Raw genomic sequence first — 26,080 nt, forward strand, 5'->3', positions numbered from 1 at the left:
AAACTATAAATGGATTAAACAAAACAAAACAAAAAACTGGACTAGGTTAGTTCCTGGAGGATCGGTCTATCAATGGCTATTAGCCAAGATGGTCAGGGATAGAATGCCACGCTCAGAGCAACTCTAAACCTTTGACTGTCAGAATCTGTGAGTGAAAGACTGGGGTATATCACTCCAAAATTGCCCTATTCTGTACATTCTCCCTGAAGCGCGGATACTGGTCACTGTCAGACAGGATACTGGGATAGATGGACCATTGTTCTGACCCAGTATGGCAGCTCTTCTGTTCTTAGGAGTGCAAAGTGACTGTAAAATGCTTCTATTCTGATCTAGCAGTATTTTACACCCACTTTGCACAGGAGTAAGTTATTCCACAAGATACAAGGCAGTGGAAAATCAGGGCTCATTTACCCACAAACCGGAACCAAATTAACTAGATCTGTTTTAATTCACATTTTTAGTTATTTTGGTGAGAGTATGTATAGAAAGTTATTGCAGATTAAGTGTGTCCTATTTGGAGTTAATTTAAATAGAAATAGTTACTTATTCTATAGTAACTGTGGTTCGTTAGATGTTGCAGTCAGTGTGGATCCCACCCAACATGTGTATGTGCCTCATGCACACAAGATCGGATACTTTTGAATAACAGTGTCAGCTGGAGCCGTACACATGCCCTGTATGTCCGAAACTTAGCATCAAACCTAGCAGTCATGACAAGTGTGTAATATTTTAACAAGGGTGACATATTTTACAGAAGTTGGCACTTAGCTCCACATTCCTGATTTGCAAATCAAGGACATAAGCATGATTCTGAAGCAGAAGGAAGCCATTGCAGGCAGTTAATTGTCATTATTGAGGAGGGGGTAGAATGGCACCCCTTTCATATGTTCTCTGAGTCCAGCTACCAAGTGAGTTCTGTAAGCACTCTGTAAGCACTCTTGAGCAGGCCCATGACTTTTGATCACATGATGCTTGGATGAAGAATACACCGATCTCAGCCATAATTGTAAGGGCTGCAGATGAAGCTTGGCTAGCAGTGTCACATATGTATAGACTGATATATGGTCTAGTAGCTTCAGACGTGTACGTACCAATGTTCTTCGGTTTGATCTTAAGTCCCTTGCCAATGACTGAAGGGACTGGATCCTGTCCTCTGACAAGTAACCTCTTACCACCAAGAGTCAGAGATAGCTCCTATGAACTCTGTCTGCAATGGAATCAGTGACAATTTTTCAAGTTCACAAGGAGTCCTAGTTTGGAGAACAGGAAGTGGATGTATGACAGGGCTGCCAAAGTCCACAGGAACCTGCATCTGATCGGCCAGTCACTCGGTGAGGGATACATGTGAATTCCCTTTTTCCATAAGTGCACTACCACTATTGCCAGGCATTTTGTGAATACTCCTGGTGCTATGGGGAGTCTGAAGAGCAGAACCCTGTATTGATAATAGTTGAGCCCCACTGTGAATCTTAGGTACCTCCTGTGGGCTGGATGGGTAGATACATGGATTTGCATAATCATGAACCAGTCCTAAGCTTGGAGAGATGGAATAAGGGAGGCAAGCATTACCATCCTGAACATTCATTTGTTGAGTCTCCCCAGGTCTAGGATAGGACCACCCCTCCCCTTTTCCTTCCCCCATTCTTCTTCGGGATAAGGAAATACTGGGAGTACAAGCCTCCTCCCCTGAATTCCAGTGGTATCTCTACTATGGATCTTAGACGCAACAAACAACAAGACCACTTCCACCTGTAAAAGGCTTTTGTGAGAAGGGTACTTGAAGAGGGACTAGGAGGGCAGTGGATCGCAAATAGAGAATAGAACTGGACGGGGTAGCAATGGGCAATGATCTCCAGCATCCATCTGTCCAATGGCATGACATAACACGCCCGGTGGAACAGGACAAGGCAGCTTCCAAAGGTCAGGCTGTCTGGACTGGATCTGATGTGATTCCTGACAGTCCCATCAAATCCTTCAGTGAAATTAGCCCACCACAGGATGGGCAGGGATTGTAGCCTACAGGTTTCAAATCCACCATGTTGTGAAGCCCCATAAAGGGATTTGTAGGTGGAAGAGTGTATGAGGGGATCTCTACAAGGGAAGTGTGACCATCCGATATTCAGTCCAGATGGGCTGATATTGTTCATAGCTGTTGTAGGTCAGAAAAATCAGAAGGGTTCGGAAGGTTTTATGAAGAGTTTGAAGGAACTTAGCCAAATCCGAGAACCAGCAGGTCTGATGGACACTTGCCAGGTTATATCTTGCTGCCACAGGTGGTAAGCGGGAACAGAGGGAGGGTCGGGGATGCCCTGCCCTTTATGCTCTTGCACGAGAGCACAAGGAGGCACAGCGAGCACATGCAGCACTGATGGACACTGCTATTCAAAAGACTCCAGTGTCACATTCATGGAGGCACAAAGGAAGACCTAATACGGAATCCACACTGACATGTACCTGAAGAAGAATTTTTTTTACTGACTTGCATGGATTTGAAATAGGACACTCTTAACCTGAAATGAGTGACCACACACAGATTTGCAGTGCAATAACCAAAGGTGTGAATTAAAACTGATTTAGTTATTTTGGTTCCAATGCAGGTGTAGACAAGTCCCTCCTCAACAATCAAGTAGATGAACTAGAGATTTTTTTTAAATAAAATTCTTGAAACATCAATTTTCTTTAAAAATTATTAGAAATGCACAATGGTCACCTGCTCTGCATATCCTCTCACCACCTGCCTCTGCTTCAGATTAGTCTCTCCATCAAGGCTGGCTGTTTCAATGTGACAGATCCCATCTGGATCAGTAGAGTATAACAACACCATATCAGCAGGAATTATTTCATTACATGAAAGTCGAATGAAGTCCCCAACATTAACATCTTTCCAGCACTGATCTATGTATTTCTTCTCTTTCCTGAAACATATATAAAAGTCTAAATGAAAAATTCCACAAGCTGCAAGCTCAAATGAACAAACGAACTACAAAAGATGATTGTTTTGAATATAAAATAGTTAGTATAAATCAGTATGCACCAAAGTGCTGGGGAGACAGTTTACCAATTTAAGGTGAGTGTACTCACAACACAATCAATTGCTGGATCAGGGCCATACCTTATCCATGAGGGTGACTGGGTTAAAACTCAGCACAGAATTTGGTCCTATGATTTCTATTCCCATGAAGAAGTAGTGTTCTAAAATTCTCTCACTAGGTGAATTAGACTTCCAAATTATGTAAACCAAGTGTCAAATCTTCATCTCCTTCTCTCCCCCTTACTACTGATGGTGAGTCCAGAACCCAAATTTTTGTCTCTTAATTGGATAGGCAAGTACACAAAAATCTATAACATTTAGCTGGCATATCATTAAATATTTAGAATACAATTCTACTTAAAACATTTGTATTTATGTATTGCTGAATAGCTCGGAGCTCAACATTGTAAGGTGCAAAGATCTTGCAACTCAAAGTAAAGTCAATAAGGAGTTTAGGACTCTCAGCACCTTGCAGAATTGGACCCTTTATTAGGAAAATACTGTTTTCCATGCTTATTTCTTCAACTTTCCATCTACTTCTGCTGTTCAGTGCTTACCTGAGACCATAATCCTCCTTTTATGAGATCACAGCTGGTTAATGTGAACATTATTTTGATGCAACAGGATGAGGATCTCAGGTGAGGAGTAAGCAAAAGCATCTGATGAACTGTGGGCACCAGTATAGAATGCACCAGTGCAAGTAGACTGGGTGTGATGATTGCTCCAAGTGATCAAACTTTCCTGGTGGTAGGGACACTTCTGTGTCTTATTGTGAATGGACAAAAGACATTTCTGGTGTCAGGTATTGTTACCGTTTAACCTGGACCTAGGAGACCAACCAGTGCACTATATTTGTACAGACTGGCAGATCAGTACTAGCATTAATCAAATTGTTAGCGGAGTAAAATGTTGCAGGCAAATGAAAAAAACAAATTTAAATAAAAAAGAAAATATCAGAGAAATATTTCATACATTAGGTTTTGTAACTAAAACTTTTGGTGCCTGAACTATTTGAGAGCATCCCCTTAAAAGTGCAAGCCTAAAAGGGAGACACCACAAAGGAAACATAATTAAGCGGTGTACAGTAACTCCTCAGAGTCGTCCTGGTTAACGTTGTTTCATTGTTACGTTGCTGATCAATTAGGGAACATGCTCGTTTAAAGTTGTGCAATGCTCTCTTCTAATGTCGTTTTGCAGCCGCCTGCTTTGTCCATTGCTTGCAGGAAGAGCAGCCCGTTGCAGCTAGCTGGTGGGGGCTTGGAACCAGGGTGGACCGGCAGCCCCCCTATCAGCTCCCTGCTCCCCTAAGTTCCCTGTGCTGCAACTGCCCAGCAGGCTATCAAGGAAGTTCAGCTGTCCCTCCCCCCACTGCCATGTGCTGTTCCTGCCCTGCCTTGGAGCTGCTCCCAGAGACTCCTGCTTGCTGTACAGGCGCAGGAAGGGGGCTAATGTCACGGTGTCCCCCTCCCCCCTGCACCCCGCTTACCCCTTCTCCATATAGAGCAGGGAGGGGACACAGATGGAGAGCGACAGAGAGACTTAGGGCAGCAGCTGCGGTCTGAACTTCCTGATCCACTTAAAAAGACAATGCACTTAAGAGGGGGTTAGCTTACTTAAAGGGACAGTGTGCATCTCTCTCCCCCACACACAAGGAATTTGTCTGTCTGTCTGCTATGCTGTCTCCCCTCCCTCATGTTCGTGCTGCCCTGTGTGAAACACTACATTAACAAGGTGTTAACCCTTGAGGGCTCAGCTGAGTGCTAGTTCATCATTTAGCAACAAGGCATTCCCTCAGAAATATCCTTCCCTCTTCCACCCTCTAACTTCACCACCTCAACCAAGCTTCACAATCATCATAGCTGTGAACAGTATTAAATTGTTTGTTTAAAACGTATACTGTGTGTATAGATATCTATATAATATATAGTTTTCTGTCCGGTGAAAAAAATTTCCCTTGAACCTAACCCCCCCCCTATTTACATTAAGTCTTACAGGGAAATTGGATTCGCTTAACATTGTTTCACTTAAAGGAACATAACTACAATGTTAAGCAAGGAGTTACTGTACTGACAGATTTCCCTAGTTAAGCATAGGTGACTTCATATCCTTCAAAGTGCAACAGAACCAAGAGCAGGAAGCAATAAAAGCTAAAGCTCGTCTAAAAATAAAATTAGTGCAAGTCACATGCTTGCCTCCTTCTCAAGATTGTTATTACAGGTTTTCCAAGCAGTCATAATACTGTAGTATGGACACAGAACACATAAATAAACCTACATTAATGTATATTAGAAGCATAGTGTATTTAAAAACATTCCAGGCGTTAAAATTTAACCACCACCTTTATGCATTGCTCATTCCCAATAATGTTGTAATGCTAGATCTGAAACGAGACATAGGAAATCTGGAGTTTGACTGGCCAACCACATTCTAAGGAGGTATACACCATGTGCTAACATGTCATGGCACTCCTGCTTAGAATGCTCAAGCCTCCTCACTCTAGAGGACCCACAAACATCAACAACTCTATCGGTGTCTACATTATCTGATGAATCGCACATTCTGTACATTTAAGAATTGGTTCTTAATTTGTTTACCAGAGAATACTACATTAGGAACCCAGGAAATGGGTTTTAGTGCTAATGCACTTTAAATGTATGTCTGTGCCACAGACACAGGGGCATCTACACAGAAAATCAATGATTTTTTTCTTATTAAAAGTGTATCTTAAAGATAATAAATTAATACATAGTAAACATTCATATGGATCACTAGCTTTAATTTTCCTGAAATACATCTTCTAAAGCTATTTGTACATATAAGAACAATAAACTATTTTGCTATCTGTTATCGCAGGTATTAGCACTGAAGGTGGGGATGGGGCAGGAGAATGAATAGCAACTAGTAAAACAATCTAGTTTATGAAGAGGAACCTAAGAAAAAAATTAAATCATATCAGTTAAAAAATACATACCTATTTTACATGCACAGTTGGAAAATTTTACAGATTCTTACAAAAAATAAATTCCCATATTCTATTAATCATTATTAATTAAAAAAGGCACAAAGGAATATTAGTAGTTGTGAACTAAATTCCCACTGACAGGAACTACACTTGTTTAGTCTGAGTAACACAGAGAATTTAGAAACCCAAATATTTGGATGCTCCAGCCAACTGAGACTGAATAGCATTCATGGGACATGCAGTTTATCAGTGTAACCACAAGAGACCATAAAAGAACAGACTTTGCCCTCAAGTCTTCTACCATTAACACATGCAGGACTTGAAAGGAGAGAAATTACTTCAGGTCTCTAAAAGTTTAATTATATTCCTGTTTCAGGCTCCAATCATAATTGGCTGAATAATTTGACTCCCAGAAAGTTGCTGTATCTAGGAGATATTTATATTTACAGAACCAGATGCAACTTTGTTTCTTTGCAATTACATTAAGAAAGCATTCTCCAGGTTATTCATGTTGTTATGGAACTAGCTCTTAAAAAAAAAAAAAAAATCAATAGGGAAGGCTACATGTCAGAGAACTAAAATTTTTCATCCTGAGAATTAATCACAAAATAATACTCCTCACTTACATAGGTCTAGATTGTAATTTTGCAATCTGCCCTGAGGGAGGCCACGTCTACACTAGGGGGAGCCCAGGGTTTACCTCAACCAGCTAACACAGGGGTGGGCAAACTTTTTGGGCCGAGGGCCACATCTGGGTGGGGAAATTGTATGCAGTGCTGGGGCAGGGAGTTGGGGTGCGGGAGGGGGTGCGGTGTGCAGGAAGGGGCTCAGGGCAAGGGATTGGGATGCAGGAGGGGTGCGGGGTGCAGCAGGGGGCTCAGGGCAGGGAGTTGGGATGCAGGAGGGGTGCAGGGTGCAGGCAGAGGGCTTAGGGCAGGGAGTTGGAGGGCGGGGTACAGGAAGAGTTCAGGCTTCGGGGTGGCAGCGGTGCACACTGGGGCCAGGGCAGTCCCCCTGTATGCCTGCCCTGTCCCTGGCCCTGCACCGCTCCAGGAAGCGCTGCGGCCCCTGGGGGTGGAGGGCTCCGCATGCACTGCCCTTGCCGCGCCTCCAGGTATCTCCCCCAAAGCTCCCATTGGCTGCGCTTCCCCGTTCCCGGCCAATGGGAGCTGTGGGGAGTGGTGCCTGGAGGCAAGGGCCCGGGGGCCGCAGGGACGTTGGGCCAGCCACTGCTGAAAGCGGCCCGGGGCCGCAGCACCACGGGGGGCAATCCCATGGGCCGGATCCAAAGCCCCAAGGGGCCGGACCCAGCCTGCAGGCCGTAGTTTGCCCACCCTTGAGCTAACACATGCTAAAACTGTAACTTGCCTTATATGTACACTAGGATTTGAACATGTGTTAGACAACACATTGAAAATAAAGTGTTTTTTTTTTTTTTTTTAAAGTGAAGACAAGGCGTGAGCACCAGTATGTGGCTGCACAGACCCAGTCCCTGCTTCCTCTGTGAGAGAAGTAAACTGTGCCACCCCCTTTCCTGGTGCAGCTTAGTTCCCTCTCTGCAATGCTTCAGCTGCCCACTTGCTCTCCCCGCATGCTACTCCCTGAAATAGCTATCACACCAAATGAATAATGGGGCTCCTTATACCCCAGGGCGATCACACAGCAAGAGTAATGTGGTCCATAGTACTTTCCATTTGATAATTATTAATTGATTTATCCCCAAAATATCCTTTCATGGTAGGCATGTCTGAACTATTCCTTGTTTTACAGATGAGGAAACTAAGGTGCAAAGATATTAAGTGACTTGCCAAAGGTCACCTAGGAAATCTGTGGTAGCGTCAGGAAAAGAACCAAGAATTTCTCCCTAACTTTCCAGCCAATGTCCAAGTGAAGAAAGGAACAGGTCAGATCCTATTATCAACACTTATTTGGGAACTCTTTACTAGTTGATTTAAAACATAACAGCATTAATTTAAGGAAAGCCTGGTTCACAAAGGTGTTATGCAAACTTTTCCAACTGCCATTGTATTATAACCTGGGTCTCAACATCCCTGATATTCTGGTTCTGCAACTGTTTAACAGACACTAACAACTGTTCCAAATTGTGCGACAATAGCAGTGCAACTGAAATAAGTCACTTTTAAACCAAAATAAGAATGTGGCCAAGTGGTCAATCTAGAAAGGAATTTTGTTAAGGTTCCTCAAACTTACTATTTTGGTCTTTTATATTCACACTAATAATACACACTGTACATTATTCATCAATAAACTCAAACAAACAAAAAGAAACACTTACCTGCTATATACTTTAGTTAATAAGTTGTTTATCTGCTTATCTAGTTTGTATTTTGAGTAATCCTCAAGGCCATCTTTAACTGCAATAATTGTGAGAACTACTACTAGAGGTAACATGGTAATTTCTTTCTGGAAGGCTTCCACCAGTGGAACCCAGTTCAGGACAACTAAAAATAGGAAATATAAATTGGCAGCTCTGAAACAAACAAACAAACAAAAAACAGATGCAAGAGTTAGGAATGGAATGAAGTTTAGGAGGGGAGTAAAAGGCAGGTGATGCACATAATGACCACGACATTTATGAAAATGGACCATAAATTTGGTAGGGCCCTAGGTATAGCTTTCCACATGAACCACTAGTATAACGTCAGATCTTCCCAGGAATTCTTACCTGCTAAAGCTGGCTTCCTACATTTTCAGCTCATGAATTTGTACGTGAAGGGCATGTGACTTTGCAGTCCATAATGTTTTATGGAAATATGCTTATGAGTGTGAATATTATGTAACTGCTTTATGCAAAAGGTTTCTTGTAAGGTATCATTACAAAGCGTATAATCTACTGAGTGTATTCATCCTATTTGTATGTAGGTATCATTCTTGAATCTGAAGCTAGAAATATGAAGTATAACTCTGAGGTCCTATTGTAATTGTGCAAAGTGTGGGTCATTAATAGTGGTTTCGAATCTTGATGGCTCCCATTGACTAGGACAATTGGTTGTAAATGGCTCTGTTTACTTACAAACCTTCCTGGATACATGGGCCGGCCCTGGAAGAATGGAGGCTGGGGTTTCACAGGACATGTGAACATGTCATCTTATACTGGAATCCATCTTAAACCTGGTGCTTTTCCATTTAGAAGGAGGAGTGGGGACCCAGAGAGACAAAAGATTCCCGCCTTGTGCCAAAGCTATAAAAGCAGGTGGAACAGAACAACTGTGGCTGCCAGTCATGAGAACACCCCTAGTTTCCACCTAAGATGTCTGCTGGAACTAACAAGGACTGTACCGGGGAAAGGATTGTGCCCAGACAAGGAAGGAGTTTAGCCTGTGAAAGAAGCTTACTGGAACATCTCTGAGGGTGAGATTTTACCTGTAATCAGTTTCTTAATGCATCAGGCTTAGACTTGCACATTTTTACTTTATTTTGCTTGGTAACTTACTTTGTTCTGTCTGTTATTACTTGAAACCACTTAAATCCTACTTGTTATACTTAATAAAATCACTTTTGTTTATCAATGAACCTAGAGTAAGTGATTAATACCTGGGGGAGTGTGAGGGGCCAGAGTGGCCCCGCACTGGCGCAGCAGGGGTTAATCCTTCCTTCCTGGCAGAGGAAACCCCGCCCCGGAAGCCCTGCTGGGTATGCTCCAACTAGAGGCTAGGTATAAAAGCCTGCAAAGCTGCTCAGTTCGGGCTGACCACCGGAGGAGAAGGACGCACACGGCCAGCTCCCGAGGAGGAACAGCCCATGTTCCAGGCTCCAGGAGCCAGCCCGAACCCTACAGCTCAGACGGAGGACCCGCCAGAGGGGAACGGACTGGAACCCACGTCTCCAGAGGAGACCACGAAATTGAGGGTAGGAAGTGACCCGGGGAACTTTAGGGACGAGCCGTGTTAGAGCAACACTGACGTTCAGCGTGCTGCGGCCGGATCCCCGCGGAACCAACAGCAAGGAGAACCCCGCCATTAGGCGAGCCCTGGGTCGGGACCCGGTAGAGAGGGAGGGCCCGGGTCCCCTACGCCTCTGGCTGTTGGGCCACACTACCCTGCTACTGAGGGGAATTATATGGACTCTGGCTGTTGGGCTGCACTGCCCCGCTACTGAGGGAGAGATGACGGACGGGACACCACCAGGAGGGGGCGCTCTGCTGGACAAAGCTAATTCCCAGAAACAACCAGTAGGAGGCGCCAGGTGGTGAGTCCCAACCCCGTTACAGGGAGCAAACAACTGTGCGTATCTCTCTATCAGTGTTCTAGTGGGCGGATAATTTATGAGTTTACCTTGTATAAGTTTTATACAGAATAAAACGGATTGATTTGGGGTTTGGATCCCATTGGGCGCTGGGTGTTGGAAACCTGCTGAGCAGTTTTTAGTTAAAATCTGCAGCCTTGGGGGCATGGACCAGACCTGGATCTGTGTTACAGCGGGCTAGCGTGTCTGGCTCAACAAGGCAGAGTTCTGGAATCCCAAGATGGCAGGGAAAACAGGCTCAGAGGTACTCTCAGCACAGCAGGTAACAGTCCCAAGGGGGTCTCTGACCGAACCCATCACAGGGTGTTCCCTCCTCCCTCAGATGTGTATACCGCTTCTTCTTGTTCTGACTCCATTTCTTGTATTGAGACACCCTCTTACATGTCTCCCATTGTATAGTACACAGAGACTGAAGCTACCAGTAACTCATCCACTCCCCACAAAATTAAGAATAAAAAAAAAAAAAAAAGAGAGAGACAAACCCTGTTTCCATGCTCCAACCAACAGAGTTGCTGAGATGACTGTTTCAAACTAATGATCAGACAATGCAGAAAACAAACTTAACAGGTAAAAAATTCCTCCGTCTGCACCCACCATTTAAACAAATTTGTCACTGACAGAACTGCAATCTCCCAATCTAGAAAGAAGAGCACGTCAAGAAACTTCTGCTGAACTATAGCCCTCAAGTGGCTAAAGAAAAGGAGAGCCAACCTCATTCTTCTCCACCTCTACACCTGCCAAACAGGATGGGGAGGGGGTGGGGGTGAAATCCTATCATATGCTGCTCTATGTCTGTCATCCAAGAGGAGGGAACATCTAACTCAGGGGTGAGGAACCTTTTTCTGTCATGGGCCACTGACCCACAGAAGAAAATCACGGACCACTCACCTGCCTGGGGTGTGTGTAGAGGCTCAGGGCTTCCCCCTGCAGCAGGGTGAGCTGGTGCTCGTGGCCAGATGAAATTAACCAACAGGCCAGATCCAGCCTGTGGGCCGTAGGTTCCCCACCCCTGATCTAACTGATCTGAAATGGTGAACGAAAGGACATGACACCAAATGAGGAGAGATACCTCTTTTGAGTATCAGTTTTGGGATAATGTATCTTGTTACAAAGTTATCAGAACTGATTGCTAAATTCAGGAGAGAAGAATAGTTTATAAAAACAAATATGTACATGTTGGCATATGCATTTCAAACAAACCAAAAAACAAACAACAACCCCACACTGGAATAATTTCCACAATTATACACAAGAATCCTTTACCTGTGAAACTGTTCAAATAAATTCCGTGGTATAAAGTTGAATAAAGTGTATTTAGTAGTCCGTATTCTGTTGTTCATATATAATTTTGATACCTTTTCATACTCTTCTTTAAAGTGTCCCAGACATGGTATAACTATCCTATGTCTGCTAGGCACTTTGGATGATTGATAACACTTGTCACATGAGGAGCTGTTTCTGCTTCCATCTCTGCCTTCTGCAGATACCAGACGCTGCCAGCGATATCGGGCCCATCGGATGGGGTCTGCCATATTGTCTCAAATGATTTGTGATCCAGGCCACGTCTTCTATCTAGCAAAATTTTCAAGTCAAGAAAGTTACACAGTAAGTCTGGAAAAGCTTTAGTTCAAAATACAAACAAAAAATTACAAGGGAAAAGCTGTTCACAATGGTTACTGCAAAGGCCTTTAAGTGAGGTTAACTTGGTTTGTTAACTTTACAATGAGAATTGAGTTACTACCCAATTTTGATTTCAAAATGAAAGGAACTATTAACAGTTTATGTGAGGTAGAAATCTCTGATTGAATAGTGCAGTAATCTATATTGAAAGGCTATTTATTTAGATTTAGTTCTCCCTCTCAGGAACTAGAAAGAGATATAATCAGACCAGTTTTAGTTTGTTTTATCGTTTGTTTAAAAGAATTGTACCATAAATACAAAGCACAATCCCCACCTCGATATCCATCATCTACTGATATAAAGACTGGTGAAAAAATTGCCCATAGAGTACTTACGTTTCCCTGTGTGACGCTATCTAGCAGGTTGCCTGTAGTAGTTTAGTTCAAAGGAACATTAATGGCATTGTATTCACTTATTTATAAACCTGTTGATTGCTATCACATTACATATATCCCTGTAATTAAATAACCCCAGATCAAAGTATGTGTATATTCAGACATTAGAACTTCATGAATACTAATGAATGATACTTATATTGTTTCACTTATCAATCCCGATTATAATGTAACGGCAGGCAATTGCATTATGTATATCACTGTAACCAACTACATACTTGTGAATGCCAGGAAAAAGAATGCTAACTTCAAAGCAAGGGTCATTGTATTCAACAATGGAAATCCACAGCTCAATCTGCAATTGCTACTCATCAAAACTCAAGTAGGTGAAGACAGTGTTCAGATTGTCTTCTGCAAGCAGGATCTATAAATATTAGTTTAAGGGAATGATCCTTGGGGGGAGGGATAGCTCAGTGGTTTGAGCTTTGGCCTGCTAAACCCAGGGTTGAGAGTTCAGTCCTTGCGAGGGCCATTTAGGGATTTGGGACAAAAATCTGTCTGGGGATTGGTCCTGCTTTGAGCAGGGGGTTGGACTAGATGACCTCCTGAGGTCTCTTTCAACCCTGATAGTCTATGATAATTCTAGGATTATCTCTGGCCTGATGGATTCTGACAGGGTGGAATACTAAGCAACTGGACAGCAATCCCCGAAGTTATTTTGGGTAACCCAGAGACACTTAAGGAAAACTAGCAGATCACCACGTCTCTGCTATCATACTGGACTTACAGGCTTTGACTCGCCTGTTAATGTATTTTTCTAGCTTTAACCTCTCAATAACTCATTTCTTTTTCTTCGCTAATAAACCTTTAGTTTACTAGAGAAATTAGCTTTCAGCGTTCTCTTCAGTGTGATGTCCAGAGTATCCACTGACCTGGGGTAAGTGACTAGGCCTTTGGGGCTGGGGGTAACCTAATAGGAGGTGATTTTTGGTTTTAATAACCTTTCATCACAACGTCCAGTTTGTTGGGGTGGTAAAAAGGGACTAGAGAGCCTGTCTGTGGCTCCATGGTAAAACTAATATAGTAATCCAAAAGCACACATTTGTTACTGTCTTGGTGAAATCTAATTACAGAATATACCACCAGTTTGGGGCGTCTGCCCTGTTTTCTGGCAGTCTGACCTGAGATTGGCACTTTCAATTGTACGCCATACCAGACAGCATGACACAGAGGTACCATTTAAAATTATTAATCATATAGATCTCTAGATACAGGACCCAAAGATGTGCATGAAATAAGCTGGTACCTGAAGTCGGATAAATCCAAGTGAGAAAGATGTTCGGGGTTATATATTGACCATTATAAGACAATATTGCATGCTCTTCACTCAAAGCTAGGCCAGCACAGGATGTCTAATCTACTGCAACACCTTTACAGTAACATAATCTAAGGCATTCTTCAACCCCACTAAACAAGAGAAAGTCCTTGATTTAAGCAGTAACCCAACCAGCTATATTTACGTCGCTCAGTATCCCATACATATACTGTTACGTTAATTCTTTTGCAGATTTATGGGTCTGTAGGCCCTCTAGCGTTCACAGTAAGAGTGGCAGTCCAGTAGTTCAGAACTGCTCTAGAATTCTAGTGCCACTTTATGTACACAGCCTATCATTTAAATTTGGATTTGATAAAACAAATCCCTTACATTTAAAAAATTAAATAGCCATGACAATGACCTGTCTTATTTAATATTTTTGTTAAGAGTCAGCTTCCAACAGGCCTTTCCTTATGAGAAACATGAAAGAATAGTGGCATTTGTGGATGTGTGAGGACAGAGCTCCTGCACCTCATACAGAGGCCTCTCGGAATTGTGGGTCCTGCATTCTGAGTTGTATACATTACAACCAGCTATAGGTCTCAATTCTCACTTGTGTTATTGCTCTGCAATGTCCTGGCTTTCTTATCATGATCCTGCTTTTTTCAACCCAGGAACAGAGGCCAAGGAGGTTATTTCTTCCTAGGCGCCACCCACCCACCCGACCACCAACCACCACTTGACATGTTTGATTCCTCCTCTAGTCGTTTACCAATTATTAAGACTACGATTTAGTCATGGGTATTTTTAGTAAAACTCATGGACAGATCATGAGCAAGAAACAAAAAATCACAGCCCATGTCCTGTCCATGATTTATACCATAAATATCCCTGATTGAATCGTGAGGGGAGGGGACCCACGGGAAGGAGCCCAAGGCACCAGCTGGGAGTCCCAGGCCCGCTCCTGCTCTAGCTGCATCTGGGACCACTGCTCAGCCAGTTCCTGGGTGCAGCCGCATCAAACGCTGCAGAAATCATGGAGGTCGCAGGAAGTCACAAAGAATCTGTGACTTCCAGGACCTCCGTGACAAACACAGAGCCCTACTGATTCTCCCTCCATGGTCAGACCAGGATCACCAGTTCAACAAGGCACTCATCCTTCCAGTCCCTTGGGCTGCATAACCAGCTGAGCCTGCTAGCTCATCTGGCAGCAGAATTTTAAAAGGAATTCCTTTTAGGTCAGGCTCTACAATCACTGCTGACCATGACCAGCCCTATAAAAATCCATAAATCACAGCACTGCCAAAGTCATTGAAAGATGCCTGGAAATCTAGCCTGTGAACAGCACACAAATAGCCTTCATTATCTAAACAATTCTCCCCAATGAATTAAAAAGGCCATAAACATTCTCATGTCTGACACTTTCTTTGCCAGCTGAGAAAAGTTTCCTCTGCCATAACAGATAAACCTGACAGCAAAGTTCTGTTCCACTCACCTCAACTTGATTCTGGCAAGTAAGGTATTTATTTTCCTCACCATGCTTAGAGGTTCTGCTTCTTAGACTGTAGTTTCCTGTTTCGTAAGACAGCCAGTATTATATTTAGTTTCCTAGATCAACAGTGAAGCTGCTGCTAGCTGAGGATATCCTGATATCGCAATACCAGTATATGAGGGGTGGGGGGAAGGGAAGGAAGAGGAAATCCACAAAATGTACAGTTTTCATTTCTGGATCTCACATTAGGTATACAGAAGCCATATGGTGTTCAACGACAAGATTTATATATTTTTGCCAGACTCACATGCATGCCTGTCTTTGCATTATTTGCAGATGGCCTGCATAATGATACCAATCACTCTCCTAATACACATTCAGTGCAGCAAGAGGGCTTTAGGATTCAAACGGATTGAGTGGGAAGACTTAAGCTCATTTTTCACAAAAAGGACTGGAAATATAATCATAATGATCTTTTTAAAAAGAGCATAGGATGTGTCAAAAAATGACTGCCTTTTTTTTAGTCAGTTTAGCACACTGTCTACCACAGATGCTAAAAGTTTTCCCCCCATTTCTTTACTTCCTGTATTTCAAGAATTTCTTAGTCAGTTCATTATTATTGGATGGGACATTTCTTTTTAAAATTAGATTTGTACAAAATGCTGACACTGCACAAACAGAGTTTGATCCTGCACAACTAAAGTGGACGGAAGCCTTCAACGGGCAAAGTATCAGGCACTTAATGCACAGCTTAGGCCTGAATTTCTCTCCTTTAATGTAACTGGGGTTGGGGCACATAGGAGGTGGTGAGCCCTTTCCAGAACTGTGTGTGATCAGGGTGGTTTGTGAACAAGTGTGGCAGGAAAGTGGCCTTCTCTGTGGCATGCTCCCTCTGTGATCTAGTGCAGTGGTTCTCAACCATGTGTCTGTGGCCCCCAGGAGGGGGGCAAGCAGGTTTCAGGGGGTCCACCAAGCATGGCTGGCACTAGACTTGCTAGGGCCCAAGGCAGAAAGCCGAAGTTCCGCCATGTAGGACCGCAGCCCGGGGCCCCGAGCCCCACCACCTGGGTCTGAAGCCAAAGCCTGAGCAACTTAGATTCGCAGTTCCCCCTATGTGGTATAGGGCCCTGGGAATTGCCCTCCTTACTACCCCCTAACACCAGCCCTGGCTTTTATGTGCAGAAAAACAGTTGTGGCACAGTTGGGCCGTAGAGTTTTTATAGCAAGTTGGGGGAGCCTCAAAGAAAAACGTTGAGAACCCCTGATCTAGTGGAAATCCAGGCAACTATTAACTTCTGCACCTTCTAGCCCCTTCTACCTGGTGTAGACAAAAAGATTAAATCCTCTCTCTATTGAAGTCAATGGGAATTTTGCCATTGACTTCAATGGGGCCAGGATTTCACCCTGGGTGATGTGGATCTAAACAAGCAATGCTGCCTGTGGGAAAGGGGACCAGCTGGAGAGGTGCAGGATCCAGGAGGACGGAGCCCAGTTTCTCTATGGGGTTTTCAGATCAAACACACCATATTGATTCTGCAGGATCCAAACCCCCTTGCCTCAGAGGACAATTACGCAGTGGTTCTCAAACTTTTGTACTTGTGACCCCTTTCACATAGCAAGCCTCTGAGTGACTTCCCCCCACCCCCATAAATATATAAAAAAGTGATTTTAATTTAACACCATTATAAATGTGCTGGAAGAAAAACAGGGTTTGGGGTGGAGGCTGACAGCTCACCACCCCCATTTAACAACCTCGCGACCCCCTGAGGGGCCCAACCGCCAGTTTAAGAACCCCTGATTAAGAGGCTATACCACAGGAGAAAAGTGTCGTTTCCAGTGGACTTTGTTCCATGCTATGATTCCCCCCCACCATGACCCCCCAATCACTAGGGACGAGCGAGCCAATGGAGACATTTACTAAAATATGGATTTGGTGAATGAGAGAGTTTTGTGTTCCACAATGAAAATAAAGCTACTTGCTTGAGATTATTTATAAACCCAATACATATCTGTTGACAATTTCCTTTCCTTTGATTCACCTTACAGACTAACACGGCTACTACTTTGAAACCTTTTCTTTGACTGTAAGCTCTCTGGGGGAAGGGACTGCATCCTCCTGTCCAGCACATGGCACAACAGGGCCCTGCTCCTGCAGGTGCGACGAGAATATAAACACAATTATAATTTTGTACTGTATCTATTCAATAAAGCTTTCATTTAAAGGGTTTTAAGAGTCTAGCTGCTCATCGAGGTTTAATGATTACTTTCGAAGGATTCTGAGGCTTTGCAGCACTTTGATGAACACGGTGTCAGACAGCTCTGATCTAAGGGCCAAGAAAACTATGCAGGTGAAAGTTTAGGGGGAGGAAAGGGAGGCTGAAACAACTAGACAGAAAGGAGGATGTCTCCTCACAAACAAAAAAGCCATGCAAGTGTCCCAGTGCATACACTGTATTTTTCAATGTGTGATCTTATGGAAACTGGAGTGGGTCTTTTTTCTCTAATCTCAAGTGCATTATTTATTTTATTCCTGCATTTACACTGTGCAATGCGGAAATGAAAGAGCCCATTTCAAAGCCTGGGCAAAAAGTGAAAGAGGTCAGCTTAGCGTGGAAACCTCATTGCAATCTTCATGTCAATTTCCTGGCAAGTTGGGCACAGCTGTGAGATTAAAGTGAAAAGTCCTTGGTCTCTCACTCCTCTCAAGTTGCAGCTCCTATTCTCCTCTCAGCTCTCCTGAAGCACCTGTCCTTCACCTGTTCCCATGCCCACTGCAGCCACTTTGCTACTGCTCTGATTTTTTGCTTAGTCCCCCTATGCTTAGTCATATCTCCAACTAATCACTACCCACATCCTCCTCCTCCTCCACCAACCATCACTTGCTATAGATAAATCTCAAACTCTCAGTTTGCTCCCATCTGTAACTTTACCTATCTAGCCAAGCTCATGACTCCTGCTCCTCCCTATTGTGCCCACGGCTACCTCCTTATCTCTTCCTCCTCCTTCTCCAACCAATGGTGATGCCACCCCTCTTTCGAGCCGCTCCTCTCTGCTCTGGCTTGCTCTTCCTTCCCCTCACCACTGTTCAAAAGCCTCCCCTATGGGCTCACCACCTATTTGATTTTCTCCCACACTTTTATTCCTGAACAAATCAAATATACTTGGGAATGCAGAAATTAGTTGGGACTGTCCTGACTATTTTGTATGTAAATACTCATTCTTCACTTCACCTTCACAAAAATATTTCCAGGGAACAATTTCCTTAATTAAAAACTAACTAACTAAATAAGGAGAGAGAGAGAGGGAAAGGAAAAAAATGACAAGCCTTTCCCAAGCCAACTCCTCCATTCCAGCTGATAAGGAACCCTTGCTCTTCAGAACACCTCAGGAAAAATGCCTAACCCAACCCTCCCTCAAGGTGCAAAACATTCCTGAATATGAAATAAGGCAGGGGAGGGAAGTATAAGTCCTGCAGCTGCACAAAATATGCAAGTGCTTTCTGGATTGCTTGTCTGCAATTAGACATCCATGGCTGGTCTGTACCAGCTTACTTGGGCTGCAGTGCTCGGGCTAAAGAGCTGTTTAGTCACAAGGTTCTAGAGCCCGGGCTCCAGCCCAAGCTCAAACATCTACACTACAATTAAACAGTCCCTTAACCTGAGACCTGTGGCCCAAGTCAGCTGGTGTCTAACTGCAGTATCAAAGTACCCCAACTGTTTCATCCAAGAGCTTTGCATAAGAGATCATACTATCACACACCTTTGCTATCTGCTACTATTCCTACAAGGATGCAAGTAGTTCGTAATACAGCGCAGTAGGTCATCTGTCCAAATATTAATCCGATACGAACATGATTAACTTTGCACATTCAACAAGATCAAACCTAGAAAGCTAACTTCTTATGAGAGACCAGGTGGATAAGGCATTATCTTTTATTGGATCCACTTGCGTGGGTGACAGAGACAAGCTTTTGAGCTTACACAGAGCTCTTCTTCAAGTAAACTGGAAAGTTGATCCAATAAAAGATATTACCCTTACCCATCTTGTCTCTCTAATATTCTGGGACAAACATGGCTACAACACCACTGCCAACCATTTATTATGAAGCATCCAATAGCTAGCCCTTACATTGTGAAGTTATAGCTCCTATATAGATTAATTTATCCGAGGTTACACTTGCACAAAGGGATGTTTTATAGTGTTTACCTCTCTCTCTTTAGACAGTATAAAATAAATTAATCAATCACCCACCCTCTCCCTTCCTCTTGTAAAGTTAATATCAGGTATAGGCTGACAAACACTCATGTTAAAATTAAAGGCAATTGAAAATTTTTAAATATTTTTCCCAAAATCATTTTTTAAATGGAGAGAGTCTTTGTGAAAAAAATTGGGTATTTTTTTCCCATTTTCTATTTTTCAACAATACTAAAGAAAACAAACAACGTAGTCATTTTTCAGTATATTATTATTTTTCTTTTTCCTCCTCGTTCTTCCCCTCCCTCCTTTTTTCAGTGGAAAAACAGGGTGATAACGGGGTATGTGTGCAAAAACTAAACACCGCAAAATAATTTTCAAAAATAAATATTTTCATGAAAAAAATTCTGAAAAATTGTTCCTTTTCAAAACTTGCAAAAAAAATTATTTTGCAAAATAAATTCCCCAATTTTTGAACAGTGCTAATTAAAATATTAAGCCTTCTCTTAAATAAAATGAGTGAGGCATTAATTATTCTATCACTGCTTTGCAACATTCACCGTTTGTGATTTGACAATGCATCTTTCAGCTACCAAGTCAATCATCCCTCATAAAGGGCATTTATCTCAAAATGACAACTTACTGATGTTTTTACAGTTCTAGAAAATATAAAACCTTCCTGATTATTCCAGGTGGACATGTAATAAAAATGTAGATTTCTCTAATAACATTAACATACCTTTACAGGGTTCTCTACTGACTTAGTCATTTCCTAAATCATAGCCTCACACAGGATCAAATATTGTTGTGCAAATAACGTTTTTTTTTTAATTCAACAGAAAAAGTGATCTCAGTACAATATTTTCAGTTAAATACTCAAAGAAATTATTAATCTCACCTCAAAGTAATCTTAACTGAGCTAAACACTTGAAAATAAATTACCTCATTACTAATGATCAACAGCAAAATTAACAACTTCTCTCCCATACACATGGCAAAATTCTTAGGCCCCTTTGTGCAGCTCCAACAACATAAATGGGCCAGAAAGCGGGCCTAACAAGACAGATGGAGAGATTGTTCAGGCATGAGAGAATCCTTAACCACCCAATATAGCAGGCTCTATGTTACCCCTCTCAGCTCCCCTTAGTGTAGAAGTTGTGCCAGTCTGGTGGTGAAAAAGACAGCTTTAGGCCTCCTTTCCCTCCTCCCTCCCCTTCCCTGTCGGACCTGAAAATCTGAACCATGGATTGAAAAATAGAGCTGGGATTTAAAGATGCAAGGGAATCAGATTATTCTCATGTGTATAGATTAAACCTTTATGGAGGCAAATAACCGATATGGCGCCTGATCCAAAGATCACTGAAGTCAATGGGCAGACTCCCCATCATTTCAATGGACTCTGGATGAACAGATACATAGCGAGCAATTTTGGGGATTTGTAGTTTCAACCACTGCAAAAGGTATTTAATTGCAAGATTTTAGTGAAATGCAGACTAAGACTCTGCAGCACTTGCTTTTTGTTGCAATAATGCAAACTAAGCACATTCTGTTTCTAAAATGGTTTTAATACCAACTTTGCAGGATATTTTTTTCCCCATACATGAATCAAATTGATTTGGATGATTAATTTATTTACAGATTAGAAAGATCCTCTTGCTAAACACAAAGGATTTGAATTACTTCAAACAACTACTAGGCGATAATAATTGAATTATAAGCAGCATGTAAGTTAGTTTGAGCAATATTTTTCATTGGGCTTTCAGACCAGCGTTACCTATTTATCTTTATATTTCCTCTATTCTTATGTCTCATCTTACCTCTTCTATAATGTCTATAACTCATTATCTAATGTACTTCTTCTGAAATTAACCACAATTTGGCATGGTTAGAATTTTGCTGCAAAAGTTTAGTATTCCTGTTCTCTGCATCTTTTCCATGGCACTATTATAACACATGCAAAATATGATGGAAGCATTGCTTGGGAGTGGTTGGGGTTTTTTTGAGGGGGGGGGCCTTAAAATACACTGCTCTACAGCCAAAATGCTTCTGAAATAAATGTAGTCAAACTTTACTAATTCTGGGTCACTGAGAACAAAAATGATGCTTAAAATTGTTGATTGGCTCTAGTTTTCAAGATATGCTATTGGGTCAGTATATACGACCCTTGACTTGGGAATGGCGGAGGATAAGTGAGTTATAAAGGGAAGGGATCTCAATTTAAACCAGAAATGACTAAAATACATCTTTGACTGGATCTAGGAATAAATCTATGATTGGGTTTGGACAGTACTTGCTTTTTAGGCAAAATAATGAATGATGCAATCTGAAGCTGGTATTGTGTCATACATGATATGAATTGCATCAGATTATTCCTAGAAGTCATGGATGATGCAATCATAACGAAGCATACATCACTCTGCTGAACAAATTGCCGTATATCAGCTCTAGAAATCATACAGTGTCGTGCTCTCTTATTTGTCAGTGTTTGATTTTGCAAAGGGACACATTTCTGTTTAGCCAAAGTGAGCAGAGATGCCTCGTACTTGTGTGAACAGTGCAGATAACTTCTGCTATGTTTGTGGTGAAGTGACTTGAATCACAAAAGCGCAGTATAACCACTATGGTTAAGAAAGCCTATCACCTTTATTTTGGCTGCAAAATTGGAGATCAGGGCAAGAGGTGGGCCCCACACGTATGCTGCAACACTTGTGCAACAAATCTTCGCCAGTGGTTGAACAGGAAAAGGAAATTATGTCTTTTGCAGTGCCAATGATCTGGAGAGAGCCAACAGATCATACTAGCAATTGTTACTTCTGCATGGTGCCTCCAGTTGGGAAAGGTGTGTCAAAGAAGAAAAAGTGGACTGTGCATTATCCAAACATTCCATCAGCTATACGCCCCAGTACCCCACGGAGGAGGACTGCCGGTTCCTGATGCACCAGAATCACTCTCACTTGAGTCAGACAAGGAAGAGGAAGAGGATGAAACTTCTGGTCCTGAACCATCAATGTCACAGGACCCACATTTTCTCCCATCCTCCTCCTCTGAACCACACCTCATAACACAAGGTGAACTGAATGACCTTGTCAGGGATTTGGAACTACCCAAGAGTAAGGCAGAGCTGTTGGGTTCCAGACTACAGCAGTGGAATCTCCTGGCAGGTGACGTTAGGGTTTCCATGTTCCGTGACCGTCAAAAGGATCTTGTCCCATTCTTCTTCATGGAAGGTGATCTTGTAGCCTGCAACAACATCGATGGTGTGATGGCAGCCCTCAACATCGTTCACGATCCAGATGAGTGGAGACTGTTCATTGATTCATCCAAGACGAGTCTTAAAGCTGTTTTACTGCATAATGGCAATGTTTTGCCATCAATTCCAGTTGGTCATGCAGTCCATATGAAGGAAAACTATGACAACATGGAACAACTTTTGAGGTGCATAAACTATGACCAACATCAGTGGCAGCTTTGCGGCGATCTGAAGGTTGTTGCTCTCTTGCTTGGTCTGCAGACTGGATACTAAACAAAGTACTGCTGTTTTCTCTGCGAATGGGATAGCCGTGCAAGAGATTCCCACTACATCAAGAAAGATTGGCCACTCCGACAGTCATTGGAGCCTGGGAGGAAAAGTGTTCAGCAACCACCACTTGTTGAATCACGGAAGATTTTGTTACCACCCTTACACATCAAGCTGGGTCTGATGAAGAACTTTGTCAAGGCCATTGACGAAACACAAGCAGCTTTCAAGTACCTCCGTGGAAAATTTCCAAGGTTAAGTGAAGCTAAGATAAAGGAAGGTGTCTTTGTTGGTGCTCAGATTCGTGAACTTCTCCGAGATGATGCATTTGACCATGCACTGCGCGGCAAGGAAAAGACGGCATGGAAAGCCTTCCAGTTAGCGGCAATAAATTTTCTCGGAAACAACAAGGCAGACAACTACAGGTTGTTGGTGGAAAACCTCCTCAAGGCATACAAAAGCCTTGGTTGCAACATGTCACTAAAGATAAATTTTTTGCACTCATCTAGATTTTTTTTCCACCAAACTGCGGAGCAGTGAGCAACGAGCACGGTGAGCGATTTCACCAGGACATTGCAACAATGGAGAAACGCTATTAGGGCAAATGGAGCCCATCAATGCTTGCAGACTATTGCTGGACAGTGACAAGAGATGCTCCATTTAATGAATACAAGAGACAAGCCAAGAAGCGCTGAGTAGACACTGAATAGGACTAAGCTATGAACATAATAGTTTTTTGCCTTTTGTTTCATAATAAATGTTATTTATATAACCCTTTTGCTGATTTTTAAAGTGTTACATAAACAGGACAGGTGAAATATTGTCATGTAAAGCAACCATAAACACATGAAAAGACCTAGGTTTACAATTTATGATTAAAACTCTATCTACACAATATACATAGACATAAAATGTAAAAACTTAAATATCTTAGAAACAGTAGCCAATCAGTTGTTTTAATTGTCATATTTGAATTCAGCACATCAAAATACATAATAAATAGCACATTTTAACTCTGAAGCAGACATCTTCTCAAAAATTGTAGACCAATGATACCAGTACTATAAAATGTTGTTGTTGTTGAAGTTAGGTTCTCTTATCTTGCAGTTAGGAAAAAAGTTCCTTTTTAAATGCTGTGTTTTCTGTAGTCCTTGTAACCAAGCGCTTCTGGCTACTCTCTCAGACCCTGATCCTTCTAACACTGAAGAAAGTGAAAATTTTTTTTACTTATGTTGATCAGTCTCACTGAAAAGTTATGCACCTGCTGTGTTTGCAGAATTGCAGCCTTCCTGTAAACATGTTTGCAAAACCAGACACATTTTTCTTTGGGCTTTAAGCTATTCAATATACTTTTTTTTCTTTAAATGCACATTATATAATCTGCCAGCATAACCTAATTCAAATAAAACTATTAGTAGATAACTTTGACTTCTAAACCAAGTCCTTGCAAACATGTCTTATGCACTAATCCTTACTGTGGGCCAAAGCTCCACTCCTACTATAAGATCCATGAGGGAAGACCAGCCATCACACTTAGATGTAGCCCTAACTGAAGTCAGTAGGGTCTCTCATGGGCACAGCTGTCCAATTGAATGAAGCTCATAAATAAACCAAATCAAAATTGATTTTCATTGGACCACCAGAAGACCCACCTAGGCAGTTTACATCCCTAACAATTTTACCTGTCACCTCCAGCTGAGGTATGACAAGCTGTTAAAAAAAAAAAAAAAAAACCAACACAGTACACATTTTTGTTAGCAGAAAAACTGCATTCCTCCCCCACCTTCTGCATGCTTAAAAATGGCTCAACCATTTTTGGTGAAATTTTAAGAAAAAAAAAATTGCTACCTGACTTACAGCAGGCCTACCAAATTTCAGTCAAAAGGCTAACTAACCCTTTCATTCTAAAGTATGTGGGTGTAATCTTAATATAGGTATTGCTATACGCTCCACCAATAGTATACAACTGTTTTTAAATACAGTTAGTTTTTAGTTATGGTTATATTTAAAGAGAGACTGCCCGTTAGTTAGGTCTAACATTAGTGATATTAAAAAAAGAGGGTGGAAACTTATATTGTAGCCCCCGAATTTCATATTCCTGCACGTACCTACAGTCAGCCATTTTGTATGTTCAACCACTGCCAGCTGAAACCTGATCATCATATGGATAGAAATAATCTTAGACCCTGAGAGGCAAGGCCGTGCAGCTGCATGTTTGCACCTCTGTTAATCAGAATGGGAGGTTAGGACAGGGAGTTAATGTTCCATGAAAACAATGAATGTTTGGACAGATGACTTAGGTTTTAGGTGCCTCTGACATGCAAGTTTTAGTGTTATGATTTAAAATGTTTTGCTGATAAGGAGAATAATAAATTGTTATTGGCTGTTAGGGAAATTGTTAGCCTATTAGGGGCTATTATGAGTTACGTGCTTTATAAAAAGTTAGAAAGTGTGATTTGGGGCAGTCCAAGGAAGCTTTTCTTTGGGCAAGGATCTGACACTTAAGTTCCCCAGCAGTGAGACAGAAGGAGGGCCCCTGGAAGACTGGCTGCTGATTCCTCAAAACCATCTTATCTTTAGTAAATATAAAAGTATACGATGTTCTGAATCTACTACTATAGGGTGTAAGTGTATGCATGTACTTGAGACCCAATAAAAAAGTAGTTTTAGGTAAAAGCATTCTGGTTTGTATCAATCATATATCAGAAGAACTGTGTCCCCATTGGTTTATTCCTGACACCACCTGGAGAGAAACAGTTGGGAGAGAATTGCTTAGGTTCTGAAAATCCTGGGTAACAATATGAATATAAATAAATGTTTTTATGAGGGGCATAGTTTACGATGAGACGGAGCAGAGATGTGTGCCCGTCTCCTACCTTAAGTGTTTAAATATCAGCTTTTTGACTCATGGAAAAGAATTAAAGCAAAAAAATTAAAAGTGGACTTGGTTAGTGACTGTTGGGATGGTGCTGAATTGGTGTGGCCGTACTCAATGAATGATGAGAACATGGCTTGACATGACTGAACTGTGAAAGAGGATTCTGGGAGCAGAATCCTTCTCTTAGCATCAGGCAGATTGCAGAGGGGAAACTGACTGGCTCCATGCTGCGTGTATGATCAATACTGATCTTTGGGTCAGCAAATATGTCCACTTGAAAGCAAACAACACGTGTAGAACACCCTGAGTGGAGCATGGGCTGACCCGGCATCTCGACCCTGTTGAAGGACATCACATAGGGGGCTGAAGTGAATGATTGATAAGGGCGTGAATGTGGGGTAATGTTCAGT

The 26,080-nt window shown here is 42.1% G+C and overlaps 1 protein-coding gene across 13 annotated transcripts in view; it reads right to left on the reverse strand.

The window, feature by feature from the left end:
• Positions 1-26,080, reverse strand: part of ATP10D (ATPase phospholipid transporting 10D (putative)) — a 120,142-nt gene that overhangs the window by 56,488 nt on the left and 37,574 nt on the right. For 6 of the 13 annotated variants that reach the window (XM_042850341.2, XM_005309924.4, XM_042850343.2 and 3 more), the window contains 3 exons: positions 11,523-11,831; positions 8,290-8,484; positions 2,711-2,915 (listed from right to left, as the gene is read on the reverse strand). In XM_042850341.2, the coding sequence (XP_042706275.2) occupies positions 2,711-2,915; positions 8,290-8,484; positions 11,523-11,791 (669 nt within the window). In that variant the 5' untranslated portion in view covers positions 11,792-11,831. Of the gene's footprint in view, positions 1-2,710; positions 2,916-3,588; positions 8,244-8,289; positions 8,485-11,522; positions 11,832-15,084; positions 15,162-24,900; positions 25,024-26,080 lie in introns of those variants that run through there. The other 7 variants (XM_065598090.1, XM_065598087.1, XM_005309922.4 and 4 more) reach the window with 4 other exon arrangements.

The sequence above is a fragment of the Chrysemys picta genome, chromosome 5 (assembly GCF_011386835.1).
Source record: "Chrysemys picta bellii isolate R12L10 chromosome 5, ASM1138683v2, whole genome shotgun sequence".
In the NCBI taxonomy this organism is placed as follows: Eukaryota; Metazoa; Chordata; order Testudines; family Emydidae; genus Chrysemys; species Chrysemys picta.